General features: G+C 46.5%; 1 protein-coding gene across 2 annotated transcripts in view; it reads left to right on the forward strand.

Moving 5' to 3' along the window:
- The window catches only part of LOC137423825 (phosphatidylinositol 4-kinase type 2-alpha), a 63,969-nt gene that overhangs the window by 37,489 nt on the left and 9,010 nt on the right, over positions 1-17,470 (forward strand). For both annotated transcript variants that reach the window (XR_013622776.1, XM_068111357.2), the window contains exons 5-6: positions 535-666; positions 772-925. Coding sequence is in view for 1 of the 2 variants with exons in the window: in XM_068111357.2 (XP_067967458.2) it covers positions 535-666; positions 772-925 (286 nt within the window). In the remaining variant the exon portion in view is untranslated. The remainder of the gene's footprint in view (positions 1-534; positions 667-771; positions 926-17,470) is intronic.

Below are 17,470 nucleotides of genomic sequence, written 5' to 3' on the forward strand. Positions count from 1 at the left end.
AGTATACAAAAAACTTGGTACAATTATGTATAATATAATAATATGGGTGGAGGCATGTCGAAGAGTGCCATTCTAGTTTTGTTTATTTAACGCCATCATGAGCAGAGAATCCACCAGTGAACCCTTTTGTGAGTGAACGCAGAAAACGTTTGACACGTCTGGCTTTTCAGCGGCCAGATGATGGTGTTGATGTCCTTATACAGGTCCTGTGTTGGAGGGTAAAAAAATTGCAATCGACCTGGGTATTCGTGGAGTGGAGGACGCCCCAAAAATCATAGCGCCACCTGGTGGTGACTTGCATTTCAAATGATGAATCAAATGTGGGGGATTAACCCCTCCATGACGAGCTATTTCCGAGTAACAGTAATTAGTTTGGATTAATCTGATGATATAACACTGCATTCCACAATGATCTGCATGCTGGTTATATCACTTGAGCGTTGTTGGAAATCTCGTGGTTCCAGTTGTTTTTAGGTTTGACATTTCCACGCCATTCCCTCGATGCTCCCCACCTCGTCGTGTCCTACATCACAGGTGGTGTGGCTCACTAGTGATGCTTTCAACTACAGCACCATCGACCGTGCAAAGTCCCATGGCAAGAAGTTGGCCATGGAGAGGGTGCCTACCGTTGGACGCCGGTTCAACCGCCTCGGCCTTCCTCCAAAGGTGCCTTGAACGGACCTGTTGGTGCACACCATTATTCCCGGAGTTGTTTTAGCAGTGTGATTTTTCTAGTGGAAGGTTTTTTTGATGGAATATTCCATTATATAGGTTGGTTCCTTTCAACTGTTTGTCGATGGCTACCGTGATGCCGAGTACTGGTTACGGCGTTTTGAGAGCGAAGCAATATCGGAGGATGCTGCGCGGGACCTCCAGCAACAGTTTGAGAGGCTTGTCATCTTGGATTACATAATTCGCAACACAGGTGAGAAGGACGGTACACACGGTGCTTTAAAAGGCTAAGTGTATCGGAGCTCCTTTCTGTTGGATTTGTCATGTGACCTTGGTTTTTTTTTTGGGGATACCATTTCAAGGCTCGTGGAAGAGCTGGAACACAGAATGGATGGTGAGGCAACAGAACAAAGGGAAGAGCAGCAAGAGGGGAACACCAACAGCAGGGATGAGGGACAAAATGGATAGAGACAGACAAACGAGGGATGTGGAAAAGGATGAGGTGCAGGGCGCAGGATTCATGGGCTGGACAAGATTGATACAGATGCATGGAGGAAAATCTGGAGATTTGGTGTGGGTGGGGAGGTTAACGAGGGTAGAAAAGATCATGGTTTTGGATGAGGGATGATCTGAGATGGTGGTGAACAGCTGTCTTGTAGACCTGGAGTGCCAGATTGGCCAGATGAGAGAGATATGAAAGACGAGTATTAAGTTCTGAATCAAAAACAAAGGTTCTGTAATATTAACATTGAAATAAATTGTGGAGACCAAATACTTTTGTCAATTTCAACTTATTTTTGAGCAAATTGTAGTTATTTGAAAAAAAGTGCAAGGGTGCCAATATTTTTGGCCATCACTGTATGCTCAATGGTCTGCCAAAGAAGGACTTTGACGCAGTATGCCCAGTTGGCAGCTGACTGACATGTGCTTTTCCCAATAAATATCATGGTTGACGGTGAGGCCCAAAAGTTTGAGTGACTGAACTTCTTGAAGAGGATTGTTAAGAAAGATTGGCCAGATGAGAGATATGAAAGACAAGTACAGATACATTCAAAGTACACCGCCCCCATGCCAAATAATTAAATATCCTCCAGCGCGGCGTTGTCGGGGTGCCTTCTGCGCCCGGCAATACCGCAGTGCAGCTCATAGACTATTGGGAGGGAGAGGCGCACAATGATTGATTGATTAATTGCATAATTAAAATCAATAAATAATAGTCATAAAATATTTTATTAATCAATTGGCTAATAGCATATCTAAACTACCAGTGCTTCATTCAAAGCTGCAACCTTTTGATAATTAATTAAATAAGTCATTAATCGAAAAAATTAAATAATTATTTGATTAATCAATAAATAATTTATTAATTGATTAAACAACAAATCAAAAATATCCTTGATAGCCACATCACTTGGTCACTATTGTGTCCAAATATCAGCTTCCTAGCTCAAAAGGTGCCTGAGATATTGCCCAGATAGGAAGAAAATTGGGCCCTGTGCTTTTTCGGGTCTTCATCAATGATCTCTGACTCTCTTGAAAATCCTCTCTACCTCTTTGCTGATGACTCCACTCTCTGCCACTCCATTCCTCATCCCTCAGATCGGCAGTCTGCAGCCTCCTCACTCTGCAGACCTGGACAAAATCAGACTGGTCAAACAAGTTAGTGGAACATGTCTTTCAATCCTGACAAATCTCACACTCTTACGATGTCTCTCAGAAAAGACCGACTGGACAACCCTCCCATCCACTTTCTGAATAATCCTCTCCAAGAAGTTCTGTCACTCAAGCTTTTGGGTCTCACGATCTGCCATGATCTTTCCTGGAAAAACCACATTTCAAATCTGGCCTCCAAAGCCAGTCGCCGACTGGGCATCCTCCGTCGTGTGAAGTCCTTCCATGGCACACCTGAGCTCCTCACCACATACAAGGCTTTCATCCGCAGCTCTATGGAATACTGCTATCCCCTCTGGGCTGGTGCTCCTGCCTCACACCTAGCTCGGCTTCACGCTGTTGAAACCAAAGCGTTCAGAATCATTGGAATCTCCTGCGATGAAGCTATCTCTGAGGGCCTTTCACTCACTCACCGCAGGCAGGTTGGTGGTCTTTCCGTCTTCTACCGACTCCTCTCTGGCCTTGCCCCCCCCCCCCCCCAGCTCTCTCTGGGCTCTGTCCCCCAAATATTCCTGCAGGTCGCACATGATCTGCCTGCAACCCTCTTATGGTTAAACTGGAAAAATCAAGACTTTCTGCTCACCTTCACTCCTTCATTCCTCTTTTCTCCCACCTCTGGAACAAACTCCCTCACTCTCTTCAATCCCATTCCTCCCTCCAGGTCTTTAAAACAGCTGTTCACCACCATCTCTTATCTTCCCCCATCCAAAACCTTGATCTTTTCTACCCCCGTTAATTTCACCCCAAATCCACTTTTTTGAAATACCAACTTCTTTCCTGGAAGTCCTTGGTGTCCTTGTGTTTTATACTTCTCCCACCCCCCCCCCCCCCTTCCCACGCCTCCTCCCCCCAAGCCCTCTCCCTCCCACACATCCCCCGATATCTCTGCTCTCAAATGTTGTGTTGTGTGCTTCCCCTTCTCTCCCCATCTTGTCTACCGCTCCCCTTTTATATACTTCGTTTGTCTGATTGATTTGTTTGTGTGATAAATGTTAGCTCTTTCACGAGCCTCGATTCTGTATAAAAAATAAAAAAAAAAAGATTAATAATGAAAATAAATAAATAATAATCGTTAAATAATTAATCAATTGGCTAATCGAATACCTAAACCACCACTGTGTCATCCGAATCAAACAAACAAGAAACCGGAGTGAGAACTGTACTCCCTTTCAGCGTGCGTCATTGCCGGGCCCCCTTCGGTGCCCGGCAATGACGTCATGCAGCGCCTGGAGATGGCATAGGAAAGGAGAGGTGTACAATAAGTGATTGTCAAGATCTGAAGAGGGAAGAAGCTGCTGCCTGTCTGAAGGATGAGGGAAGTCATGGCAGAGGGTGGGTCATCAGGAAATAGATGAGGATTTTCTCAAGAGTCGGTGAGATCATTGATGAGGATGAGGAATAGGGCTAGGCCCAGAGGATTGCCTTGGGGCTCCTGAGCCTTGACAGAGAAGAGATGAAGGGGTTCTGTTAGGAGATCCCCACATTGGCTGTGAGAGTGCAGGAAGTCAGTAATCCACGAGTGGAGCTGGCCTTGGATTCCAAAGGCAAACGGTATGTAGAATAAGGCGGGATGCCAGATTGTAACAAAAGTGAGAGGTCCAGAGAGGGCCCTGGTCTTGTTTGACATTGAGGGCCTCCATCCATTGTTGGGAGAGTAGAGTGGATCGATGTTGTCCATGTTTGTTTTGTATACAGCCTGTGGCTGCTGGTTGCATCATTTTCTGGAAGTATGGCTATGCTGCAAATGCAGTGCCCCTGCTACGAGTCATCTCGTTCTCATTTTTTGACTTTGGAAAGATGACAGGCTGAGTCAGCCCACCTGGTGTTACTTCAACGGCACAACAGGGGCTCAAACTCAAGACCCTAAGATCTTGAGGCAGCCACCTTGACTGTTAAGGCAACATCAGGCTTATGTCCATGGTGGTGAAGGGAAGTTGTTTTAAGGCAACTGCCCCATCACATGATTGAAGATGATTGAGGATGATCCTGATGACCCACCCTCTGCCATGGGTGCACCATCTCCCAACAATGGATGGGAGTATGAATATGATCATTGATGACTAGGTGGGATGAATGTGTGCATACCTTGGTTACCATTAATGTAATCTCCCATCTTTAAATGTGTGAGGTGCATGGCTACTGGTTGCATCATTTTCTGGTTCTGATGGAGGTTTTGATGTTGATGTATTGCCTCCTCCTCCCCCATCAACCCCCATATATGTTGTGGGAATTTGAATCCCTAAGTGTATGCACGGGGATGGGGCAGCTGACTTCACCTTCATGTAGTCTTTCTTTAACTTGATCAGGACTAGAAACACCTGCTTCCTGTGAAATCGGCCAAGGGGGAGGGAGGGAACTGTGTGTCTGTGTGTGTCTGTGTGTGTCTGTGTGTGTCTGTGTGTGTCTGTGTGTGTCTGTGTCTAGCTAAAGTACCCGTCGCTTCACTGATAGATTTAATCGAAAGACACCATGTTGGTTTATTTCACAAACATTCTGCTCTATTCACTCCATCATTTGCACAAGGTTATCTTCAATCTGCTTGGACCTCAGGTAACATCACTCAGTCAACCAACCTTGTTGCATATATATATATATATATATATATATATATATATATATATATGACATGACCAAAACTCACTTCCACTTCACTGCAAAGGTCCATGTTTTGTTTTGAATCTCCCCTTAAAATGAATAAAATGAAACATCTTGAAAGTTTAAAATTATTCACACAAAAGTAAACATCACAGCCACGTATATTATGAAATTGTTTTTAACTTTTTTCAAATATGAAGATTATTTGTAATACCTGACACCACCGGGGACACTATGCGATACGCATTTACATAGAGATAATCGGGGTCTTCCTCCGACCAACTCCCCCAGATATGCTACCCTCGGGGTCTTCCTCCCACCAACTCCCCCAGATATGCTACCCTCGGGGTCTTCCTCCCACCAACTCCACCAGATATGCTACCCTCGGGGTCTTCCTCCCACCAACTCCCCCAGATATGCTACCCTCGGGGTCTTCCTCCTACCAACTCCCCCAGATATGCTACCCTCGGGGTCTTCCTCCGACCAACTCCCCCAGATATGCTACCCTCGGAGTCTTCTTCCCACCAACTCCACCAGATATGCTACCCTCGGGGTCTTCCTCCGACCAACTCCCCCAGATATGCTACCCTCGGAGTCTTCTTCCCACCAACTCCACCAGATATGCTACCCTCGGGGTCTTCCTCCGACCAACTCCCCCAGATATGCTACCCTCGGAGTCTTCTTCCCACCAACTCCCCCAGATATGCTACCCTCGGGGTCTTCCTCCGACCAACTCCCCCGGATATGCTACCTTCGGAGTCTTCTTCCCACCAACTCCCCCAGATATGCTACCCTCGGGGTCTTCCTCCCACCAACTCCCCCAGATATGCTACCCTCGGGGTCTTCCTCCTATCAACTCCCCCAGATATGCTACCCTCGGGGTCTTCCTCCCACCAACTCCCCCAGATATGCTACCCACGGAGTCTTCCTCCGACCAACTCCCCCAGATATGCTACCCTCGGGGTCTTCCTCCGACCAACTCCCCCAGATATGCTACCCTCAGAGTCTTCCTCCGACCAACTCCCCCAAATATGCTACCCTCGGAGTCTTCCTCTGACCAACTCCCCCAGATATGCTACCCTCGGGGTCTTCCTCCCACCAACTCCCCCAGATATGCTACCTTCGGGGTCTTCCTCCCACCAACTCCCCCAGATATGCTACCCTCGGGGTCTTCCTCCCACCAACTCCCCCAGATATGCTACCCTCGGGGTCTTCCTCCCACCAACTCCACCAGATATGCTACCCTCGGAGTCTTCCTCCGACCAACTCCCCCAGATATGCTACCCTCGGGGTCTTCCTCCCACCAACTCCCCCAGATATGCTACCCTCGGGGTCTTCCTCCCACCAACTCCCCCAGATATGCTACCCTCGGGGTCTTCCTCCCACCAACTCCCCCAGATATGCTACCCTCGGGGTCTTCCTCCCACCAACTCCCCCAGATATGCTACCCTCGGTGTCTTCCTCCCACCAACTCCCCCAGATATGCTACCCTCGGTGTCTTCCTCCCACCAACTCCCCCAGATATGCTACCCTCGGGGTCTTCCTCCCACCAACTCCCCCAGATATGCTACCTTCGGGGTCTTCCTCCCACCAACTCCCCCAGATATGCTACCCTCGGGGTCTTCCTCCCACCAACTCCCCCAGATATGCTACCCTCGGGGTCTTCCTCCCACCAACTCCCCCAGATATGCTACCCTCGGTCGACACACGTACTACACGGTTGAAATTTTTATTTTATTTTATTTTATTATTATTAATGTCCACCAGGTAATGCTAGCAAACGGGACACCCGGCTTAACGTCCACCCGAGAGACGACGCATACCTCGTCGTGCAGGTGAAATATCAGGATGACGGTTTCTAGCTGGGTCGACATTCAAACCCAGGGTAGACCGCTCAGAGGGGAATGTGTATGCGTCTAGGACCTAGGCTATCCTGGCAGCACGTCTAGGGCCTAGGGTATCCTGGCAGCGCGTCTAGGACCTAGGCTATCCTGGCAGCGCGTCTAGGACCTAGGCTATCCTGGCAGCGCGTCTAGGGCCTAGGCTATCCTGGCAGCACGTCTAGGGCCGAGGCTATCCTGGCAGCACGTCTAGGGCCTAGGCTATCCTGGCAGCACGTCTAGGGCCGAGGCTATCCTGGCAGCACGTCTAGGGCCTAGGCTATCCTGGCAGCGCGTCTAGGACCTAGGCTATCCTGGCAGCGCGTCTAGGGCCTAGGCTATCCTGGCAGCGCGTCTAGGGCCTAGGCTATCCTGGCAGCGCGTCTAGGACCTAGGCTATCCTGGCAGCACGTCTAGGGCCGAGGCTATCCTGGCAGCACGTCTAGGGCCTAGGCTATCCTGGCAGCGCGTCTAGGACCTAGGCTATCCTGGCAGCGCGTCTAGGACCTAGGCTATCCTGGCAGCGCGTCTAGGGCCTAGGCTATCCTGGCAGCGCGTCTAGGACCTAGGCTATCCTGGCAGCACGTCTAGGGCCTAGGCTATCCTGGCAGCACGTCTAGGGCCGAGGCTATCCTGGCAGCACGTCTAGGGCCTAGGCTATCCTGGCAGCACGTCTAGGGCCTAGGCTATCCTGGCAGCACGTCTAGGGCCTAGGCTATCCTGGCAGCACGTCTAGGGCCTAGGCTATCCTGGCAGCACGTCTAGGGCCTAGGCTATCCTGGCAGCACGTCTAGGGCCGAGGCTATCCTGGCAGCACGTCTAGGGCCTAGGCTATCCTGGCAGCACGTCTAGGGCCTAGGGTATCCTGGCAGCACGTCTAGGGCCTAGGCTATCCTGGCAGCACGTCTAGGACCTAGGCTATCCTGGCAGCATGCTGTTTTGGTGAAGGAACATAAAATCATATAAAGGAAGTGTAAAGTTTGTAGTCTCAAACAAAAGTGAACTAATGTAACTTTTTAAGTTTTCTTTTTGTTGAACAATCGGCTGTATGTTTCTGTAAATGCAAGTTTTTGTTTTCTCTCCAACCTTGAAACAGCCCAATCACTTATTTCATTTAAACATTGTAACTACAGGAACGCCATCCACGCCATCCTTTCCTTCTCCTTTCCTTTCTCAACTTCTCCTGCAAACTCCTCTCACTATCCCCACACCCCCCACCTGGACATACTGTGTAGGTACAGGTTGACTCGCCCCCCACCCCTAAAAGTGGAGCCTGGGAAAAGTAGTATCCAAACAAAACCTGCAGATCATATTACTCACTCACAGTGAAGACACCAATGAAAATGTAACTTATCTCCAAATAAATGTTACAATTAAATTACTGATTATGTCGATGTTTGGGAATCTGCTCCATATGGGCACCATTCTGCTCAATAGAGGACCACATGATGACTTGTAGCCGGCGAAGCCGGTGTTGTGAATGAACGCGTGCATATTATGTTGAAAAGCCAGATTTTGCTGGATCCTTTGTGAATTTCGAAGCTTTGACGCACCAAATCGCTCCATGGAGGCCGCCATCTTGCGGATGCAGAAGTATGCATAAAAAATTGTGAAAAAGTTCAATAGGAGTTTGTTTCAGTTTCACCCGTCTTTGTTTGATTCACAATCTTATGCACCTCTAATTGTCCCCCGTCGCACCGCGGAGCGAAAGGGGGACTATGGTTTTCCCGTCCGTCCGTGCATGCGTGCGTAAAGGTGGGTTTTCACGGGACACGCGAACGGTTCGCGAAGGATGCGAATGTCGGAAAAAATGGCAAAGTCCAACATTCGTATTTTAGGCTCCAAAAGTTCGCCAAACATGCGCGGGGGTTCGGAAGCGTCGTCAATTGTTCGCAGGAGTCGTTTTTTGTTCGGCGGGTATTTCAAAAATTGAAATACCCGCCGTTTGAAATACCCATGTTTTTTTCACTGTTTGAGGTTGAGAATTTTCAACACATTCCAAAGCACCACCTTCTTACGGCAATTCATTTTCAGTGGTATACACGCTAGGTGGGACGAGTGGAAAAACGATGTCGATACTTCCCCCCGCCCCCCCCCCTTCCCACGCCTCCTCCCCCCGGGCCCTCTCACTCCCACACATCTCCCTGCTCTTGGGTGTTGTGTGCTCTCAAGTGTTTGTGTGCTTTCCCTTCTCTTGTCTTCCGCTTCCTCTTTTTATATATTTTGTTTGTCTGGTTGATTTGTTTGTGAAGTAAATGTCAGCTCTTTCACGAGCCTCGATTCAGTATTTAAAAAAAAAAAAAAAAAATCCCGAATTATAAAGGAAATAAACAGGAGTTATATTATGAGAATATGGTTAGATGTAACGGATAGGCTACAACATGCAAAATTATTAAACTGCAAGATACATGTGTGGTCTCGTGTCCATGACCGAAATTCCACAGTGGCGATGAAGCACATTCTCTCTGTTTATGAAGGTGTATCTGCTGATGCTCCAACAATTGAAATACTGCATGATATGAATCATTTTCTTCTTATCATTCCTATTCTTAATCATTGTGCAGAGAGTACAGTACCTGTTGGAGTTCCATCACAATACAGTTGTGGAGATCAGTATGAGTATGTGGAGCCTCAAAGATCAGAGTATAATGAAAGCATGAGTTGCAAGAGACCAAGGCTTCACAAAGACAACAAGCAGTCGAATGATCATGCGTATGCAAAAGGTTACGAGCAGCCGAATGATCATGCGTATGCAAAAGGTTATGAGCAGCCGAATGATCATGCATATGCAAAAGGTTACAAGCAGCCGAATGATCATGCATATGCAAAAGGTTACAAGCAGCCGAATGATCATGCATATGCAAAAGGTTACGAGCAGCCGAATGATCATGCGTATGCAAAAGGTTACGAGCAGCCGAATGATCATGCGTATGCAAAAGGTTACGAGCAGCCGAATGATCATGCGTATGCAAAAGGTTACAAGCAGCCGAATGATCATGCGTATGCAAAAGGTTACGAGCAGCCGAATGATCATGCGTATGCAAAAGGTTACGAGCAGCCGAATGATCATGCATATGCAAAAGGTTACGAGCAGCCGAATGATCATGCTTATGCAAAAGGTTACGAGCAGCCGAATGATCATGCGTATGCAAAAGGTTACGAGCAGCCGAATGATCATGCGTATGCAAAAGGTTACGAGCAGCCGAATGATCATGCATATGCAAAAGGTTACGAGCAGCCGAATGATCATGCGTATGCAAAAGGTTACGAGCAGCCGAATGATCATGCATATGCAAAAGGTTACGAGCAGCCGAATGATCATGCGTATGCAAAAGGTTACGAGCAGCCGAATGATCATGCGTATGCAAAAGGTTACGAGCAGCCGAATGATCATGCGTATGCAAAAGGTTACAAGCAGCCGAATGATCATGCGTATGCAAAAGGTTACGAGCAGCCGAATGATCATGCGTATGCAAAAGGTTACGAGCAGCCGAATGATCATGCGTATGCAAAAGGTTACGAGCAGCCGAATGATCATGCGTATGCAAAAGGTTACGAGCAGCCGAATGATCATGCGTATGCAAAAGGTTACGAGCAGCCGAATGATCATGCGTATGCAAAAGGTTACGAGCAGCCGAATGATCATGCATATGCAAAAGGTTACGAGCAGCCGAATGATCATGCGTATGCAAAAGGTTACGAGCAGCCGAATGATCATGCATATGCAAAAGGTTACGAGCAGCCGAATGATCATGCGTATGCAAAAGGTTACAAGCAGCCGAATGATCATGCGTATGCAAAAGGTTACGAGCAGCCGAATGATCATGCGTATGCAAAAGGTTACAAGCAGCCGAATGATCATGCGTATGCAAAAGGTTACAAGCAGCCGAATGATCATGAATATGCAAAAGGTTACAAGCAGCCGAATGATCATGCGTATGCAAAAGGTTACGAGCAGCCGAATGATCATGCATATGCAAAAGGTTACGAGCAGCCGAATGATCATGCGTATGCAAAAGGTTACGAGCAGCCGAATGATCATGCATATGCAAAAGGTTACGAGCAGCCGAATGATCATGCGTATGCAAAAGGTTACGAGCAGCCGAATGATCATGCATATGCAAAAGGTTACGAGCAGCCGAATGATCATGCGTATGCAAAAGGTTACGAGCAGCCGAATGATCATGCGTATGCAAAAGGTTACGAGCAGCCGAATGATCATGCGTATGCAAAAGGTTACAAGCAGCCGAATGATCATGCGTATGCAAAAGGTTACGAGCAGCCGAATGATCATGCGTATGCAAAAGGTTACGAGCAGCCGAATGATCATGCATATGCAAAAGGTTACGAGCAGCCGAATGATCATGCTTATGCAAAAGGTTACGAGCAGCCGAATGATCATGCGTATGCAAAAGGTTACGAGCAGCCGAATGATCATGCGTATGCAAAAGGTTACGAGCAGCCGAATGATCATGCATATGCAAAAGGTTACGAGCAGCCGAATGATCATGCGTATGCAAAAGGTTACGAGCAGCCGAATGATCATGCATATGCAAAAGGTTACGAGCAGCCGAATGATCATGCGTATGCAAAAGGTTACGAGCAGCCGAATGATCATGCGTATGCAAAAGGTTACGAGCAGCCGAATGATCATGCGTATGCAAAAGGTTACAAGCAGCCGAATGATCATGCGTATGCAAAAGGTTACGAGCAGCCGAATGATCATGCGTATGCAAAAGGTTACGAGCAGCCGAATGATCATGCGTATGCAAAAGGTTACGAGCAGCCGAATGATCATGCGTATGCAAAAGGTTACGAGCAGCCGAATGATCATGCGTATGCAAAAGGTTACGAGCAGCCGAATGATCATGCGTATGCAAAAGGTTACGAGCAGCCGAATGATCATGCATATGCAAAAGGTTACGAGCAGCCGAATGATCATGCGTATGCAAAAGGTTACGAGCAGCCGAATGATCATGCATATGCAAAAGGTTACGAGCAGCCGAATGATCATGCGTATGCAAAAGGTTACAAGCAGCCGAATGATCATGCGTATGCAAAAGGTTACGAGCAGCCGAATGATCATGCGTATGCAAAAGGTTACAAGCAGCCGAATGATCATGCGTATGCAAAAGGTTACAAGCAGCCGAATGATCATGAATATGCAAAAGGTTACAAGCAGCCGAATGATCATGCGTATGCAAAAGGTTACGAGCAGCCGAATGATCATGCATATGCAAAAGGTTATGAGCAGCCGAATGATCATGCATATGCAAAAGGTTACAAGCAGCCGAATGATCATGCATATGCAAAAGGTTACGAGCAGCCGAATGATCATGCGTATGCAAAAGGTTACGAGCAGCCGAATGATCATGCATATGCAAAAGGTTACAAGCAGCCAAATGATCATGCGTATGCAAAAGGTTACAAGCAGCCGAATGATCATGAATATGCAAAAGGTTACAAGCAGCCGAATGATCATGCGTATGCAAAAGATTACAAGCAGCCGAATGATCATGCGTATGCAAAAGGTTACAAGCAGCCGAATGATCATGCGTATGCAAAAGATTACAAGCAGCCGAATGATCATGCGTATGCAAAAGGTTACAAGCAGCCGAATTATCATGAAGTGAAGGTTAATTCACTCAAAGCAAAGAGTTCAGAGAGAGAGAAGAAAGTCACCGACGACAAGTATGCTGCTGAATGTGAACATCTAGACGTTCACTATTGTCCTCCAATCGATGGTGAGAGTAAAACAACGACGACTAAGGCTACGAAAGAATTGTCGTAATATAAATACGGCAAAAAGAGGTGGAAAAAGTTGATGTAACTGACTCGAGCTATACGCCGATAGCACCTAAAAAAACAAGACGCTGTTTTTCATGACGCTGTGACGAAATTCGAAATTCAGCAAATGGCATATGAAGTTCGAACTTGTTCAGTTTGTTCCGAGACGAGACTCATGGTGAACATGTCAAAGACTGAAAAAGGTGTATGCCAAAGATGTGGGATTGACAAGCAGTCTGTAAAAATGTTCTGCGGAGCGAATAATATGGATCCAGGTGACGTTCCCTTACCTTTGAGAGATCTTACTGTAGCTGAAGAACTACTCATTTGCCAGATTTCACCCTGTATCAATGTCCATATGTTGAATCATGGTGGGCTTGCATCCAATGGACATTGCATCACATTCCCTCAGGCGGTGGATCAGCCAGCACGTATTTTCCCACGACTTCCCGAAGAGATAAATATAATCAAAGTGAAGAAAATGGGAATGAACGGCACTAGTAAAGATTTGAGGGTACGCAGAGCGGCTATGCGAGATGCAATGTTGTGTCTCAGAAAATTGAGTGTCCCATACCACGACATCGAAATAAGTGACGAGCGTCTGGCAAAACTACCGGAGGATGGTCCTCTCCCAGGTATTAAAGTGGTATTCAAACCTGAAACTGTACTCGAGCATATCAACGACCTCAGACCGTCCAGAGACCAGATAGACCATGGGGCAAATGATGTTATCACATCTTCTGGCGTTTTATTGCCAGATGAAGTAGTTTCTATCGAAAAAAAAGTACGATCAGTTGTTAAAGACGTACTTGGTGACGACGATGGCATGGAAAAAGACAAAAAAGGAAATTTCACCATTCCTTGGCCTACCAGAGGTGATACACCAATGTCTGACTATTCTACCCGATATTTTTTCTCCATGGCATTTCCCACGTTGTTTCCAAAAGGAACTGGTGATTTCATTCAAATGTCGCGCCATTGTCGCGCCATTGATGGGAGTAAGTTTCTCGTCAATCAAAAACTAGGCGATGACCATTACACTGTCTGACTTGAAAAGTCGCCTAGAGAAAGGAGACAATACCATCGTCAAAAAAATACTACACTTTACTGGTGACATACGTGGCACTCCTCAGTACTGGGCCAGATGCGAAAATGAACTCCGAGCACTGCAAGACTTCCAGATATACAATGGCAAAGGTTTACCAATGTTCTTTGCTACCGGTACTTGTGCGGAATTCCACTGGAAACCTCTTCGTGTATTATTGGAAAAATATTTGCGAAGTATTGGATGTCTCAGCGGTTTCGATCTTGATGACAAAAATGTCTTGTTCAAGGTACGACAAGAGAATGCTCATTTAGTTGGCCATTACTTTGATTTAAGAACCAAGTCCTATTTTGAAAACGTTATGAAGCCAGTGTTTGGGGTTACAACATATTGGTATCGACAAGAATTTGCCAAAAGTCGTGGTATGATTCATTGGCATGGCCTCTGTTGGCGAGACGACTTGGAACTTCGTGCGACACTACACAATAGTCTAGCCGGTGGATTCGACTTTGTAGAAGCTGCTATTCCTGTCGCTGAATGGGCTGATTTGAATTACGCCCTCACAGTGATTCATCCTGCTGGAAGTGACGAATTTGGTGCACCGAGGAAAGACCTCTGGTCCCCACCCTAAGGAACAGCTCCAGCACCACTGGAAGAGAAAAATCCCCTGAAAAAACTTTTCTCTGAACAATGTCGTGACGCACAGAGTATAAAAGATGAATGAATGAATGAATGATCGTTTTTAAGGCCATTTTCCCCGCTGGAGCGGGGGTTGGCCTTGAGGGTCCCATGACGATCATGGTTCCCTGTTTTGAGGCAATATTTTGATGGCCGGATGCCCTTCTTGACGCCAACCCTTGGTCACCTCTTACGATGCGCAGGGATACGGTGTACCTATTCTAAACCGGGATACACACCGGGTATAGTATAAAAGTATATATATACTTTGACCACATATATAAAAGTATATATAAAATACACAGAGTATAAAAGATGACCACATCAAAATCGTCAACAGGACACATTTCCATCGATGCTCAGATTATTGCTTGGTGAAGCCATCTGCTCAATCGGACTTGCGAATATGTAGGATGGGTTTCAGTAGTAACCGAGAACCTGGCCTGCCTTCTCATGACGAACCACGCGTCGGGACTGAAAAGAATAATTGTCTTCGTCTGTCCATGCCTCAATCATCCAACCATGGTTCAACATTCCCGATATCATGCTCAAGCTTGGTGAGGGAATGGTGACATTTCTTTGATTCTCACATCTAGTGATCCCAAGAACCCGTCACTAAAATATATAGTCGCCGTTCAAAAATATGTAATCAGATACGCGTGTAAAGCAAATCCTTCAACTGGCGCCGCAGTTGACTTATTACAAAACGTCTTATCAGCAGCTGATACGGGAGATGAGATATCTGCCAAGACGCTGTGTACCAAGCTTCTAATGGATGCAGTACGACGTGATGTATCTTCGGTGGAGACGTGTTTTGAGATATCCGGTTTTCCTTTGTATCGATCCAGTCACATTTTCCAGAGCGTTTCTCTATCGGGCTGCCGTCAGCTAGAGAAAAAAGGAAACGTAATTACAAAATCCACTGTGATCGACAAGTACCGAGATAGACCTAAAGAGGGTGAAAATTGTTCATTGTATGCTTTTTTGTGCAATCGAGGAAAGGTACCTGTCATATCCGGTACATATTTCCATGCTACATGGCCTCTCACAGAAGAATTCTGTCAAGCGCACTTAATACTACACTGGCCCAGTTGGCGAGATGTTAAATTCAGAGACATTCTATCTGATGAAGTAGGCTGGGTGTATACGTTCCATCAGTTTTTACCTACAGATGACTGTCACGCTTCTATTAAAGCCGAGGTCCTGAAAGCACAGGTAGAGGCATACGAGAAGTGCGGTGGATCAGACGGAGACAGAAATGATCACGACAACATGATGAACCCAGAAGACGATCATCTGGAAGTTCATCGTGATGCTCTCCATGTTCCGGATTGGATCGGTTTGGTAAAGCCTCATGCACACTTTGATGATGGAATAACCGACTTCGATTATGATGATGGTGGAGCCGGATACGATTGGGGGGCCGCTGCCCAAAAATATGCTGATCTCGGTAAAAATTTTCTCAGTGGTCTAGCCAGCTGCTGTGAGGACGACACTCAGCTGAAATTACCCTATGTGGAATGTGGATCACTGAATGAGGATCAAAGACGCATTCAATATCGTGATGGATCGTCTGATGAAATACAAAGCTAGTCCTAGCAACTGTAAGCCGTTGCGATTGAATGTATCCGGGACAGCAGGTTCAGGCAAATCATATCTGATAAAGGCACTCGTAAAAGTTGTCCGACAAATTTTTCAGGAAAATTCGGCTGCAAAGGTTATCTGCCCTACTGGAAATTGTGCCAACTTGATTGATGGCGTGACACTCCATAGCTTACTAAAAGTGCCGATCAGACACAGGATCAGAAGCGGTGATATGACTGCGCCAACTAGTACTACCCTGGAAATTATTCAGAATAATTGTACAGGTGTCAAGCTGTTGTGCGTAGATGAAAAGTAAATGATTGGCAAAACTACATTGGGTTGGATGGAATTCATGGCTAACTATGGAAATGAGAGAAACGAATGGAATTCTGATTGGTCGTGGGGTGGTATTCCAGTGGTTGTCTTTTTCGGAGACTAAGTTCAACTACCCCCTCTTTGCGATTCACCGGTGTACATGCCTTCTTGTAACAAAAACAAGAGTGACGTAGAAAGTCCTGCAAAGTTTCATGGAGTGATGGTTTGGAGAGAATTTAACGAGGTTGTTGTCTTGGGGCAATCAATCAGACAAGCAGGAGACAAGTCACAACTGAAGAGTGCTTTATTGTCATTGAGAGAATACAAGACAACTCCACAGCAAGCAAGATGGTGGAGGACGTTTCAATGGGACGAACTAAAACGGAAATATGGGACGGAAAAAATGTTATACATGGCTGATAATGCTGTATTCGTTTTTCCTACCCATGAGCTCGAATGGGCGCACAATAAGCGTCAACTGCAAACCGCCAATCTTGATGTGCCTGCAGCGAAAATCACATCAAATAACACTGGACCACATGCCAGGGTGGCAGAGTGACGGCCCAAGGTTTACCTCGGTTATTGTATCTTTGCAAAGGGGCCAAAGTTTGTCTTACTTCCAATTTCTGTTGAGCACAGTCTCTACAACAGAGCTACGGGTCATATTGAGGACATCATTTACGAAAATGGTCGTTCACCAAAAGATGGATTACCAGACGTCGTCTTCGTTAATATTCCGAAATATACGGGTCCTTTTTTAGAGGATCATCCAAAGCTCGTGCCAATCGTGCCAAATGAGCGTCGTATTGATTGCAACTGTTGCAAACGTACGCAAATACCTCTGAGACTTGGATGGGCAGCAACATTTCATCGCTGTCAAGAAATTACTGTGGGTGTTGGCGAACCTAACAACAACAACAACAGGCATTTTAAAGGCCATTTTCCCTGCAAGAGCGGGGGTTAGCCCTGCGGTCCCCATGACAATCTTCTCCATTTTGCCCTATTTTCTGCATCTCCCCTTGTTAATCCCCTTGCCCACATTTCTTCTTCCACTATCTTTAGCCAAGTCTTTCTCGGTCTTCCCCGTCCTCTACTTCCTTCCACATTCATTTCCATCACTCTTCTCAACCAGTCACTTTCATCCTTCCTCAACACATGACCAAACCATCTCAAACTGTTTCTCTTCACAGCATCCATCACAGGCTATATTCCCATCATCTTTCGCAATTCATCATTTGTCTTC

This window comes from Myxine glutinosa, chromosome 3 (genome assembly GCF_964187855.1).
Source record: "Myxine glutinosa chromosome 3, kmMyxGlut1.1, whole genome shotgun sequence".
Taxonomy (NCBI): Eukaryota; Metazoa; Chordata; class Myxini; order Myxiniformes; family Myxinidae; genus Myxine; species Myxine glutinosa.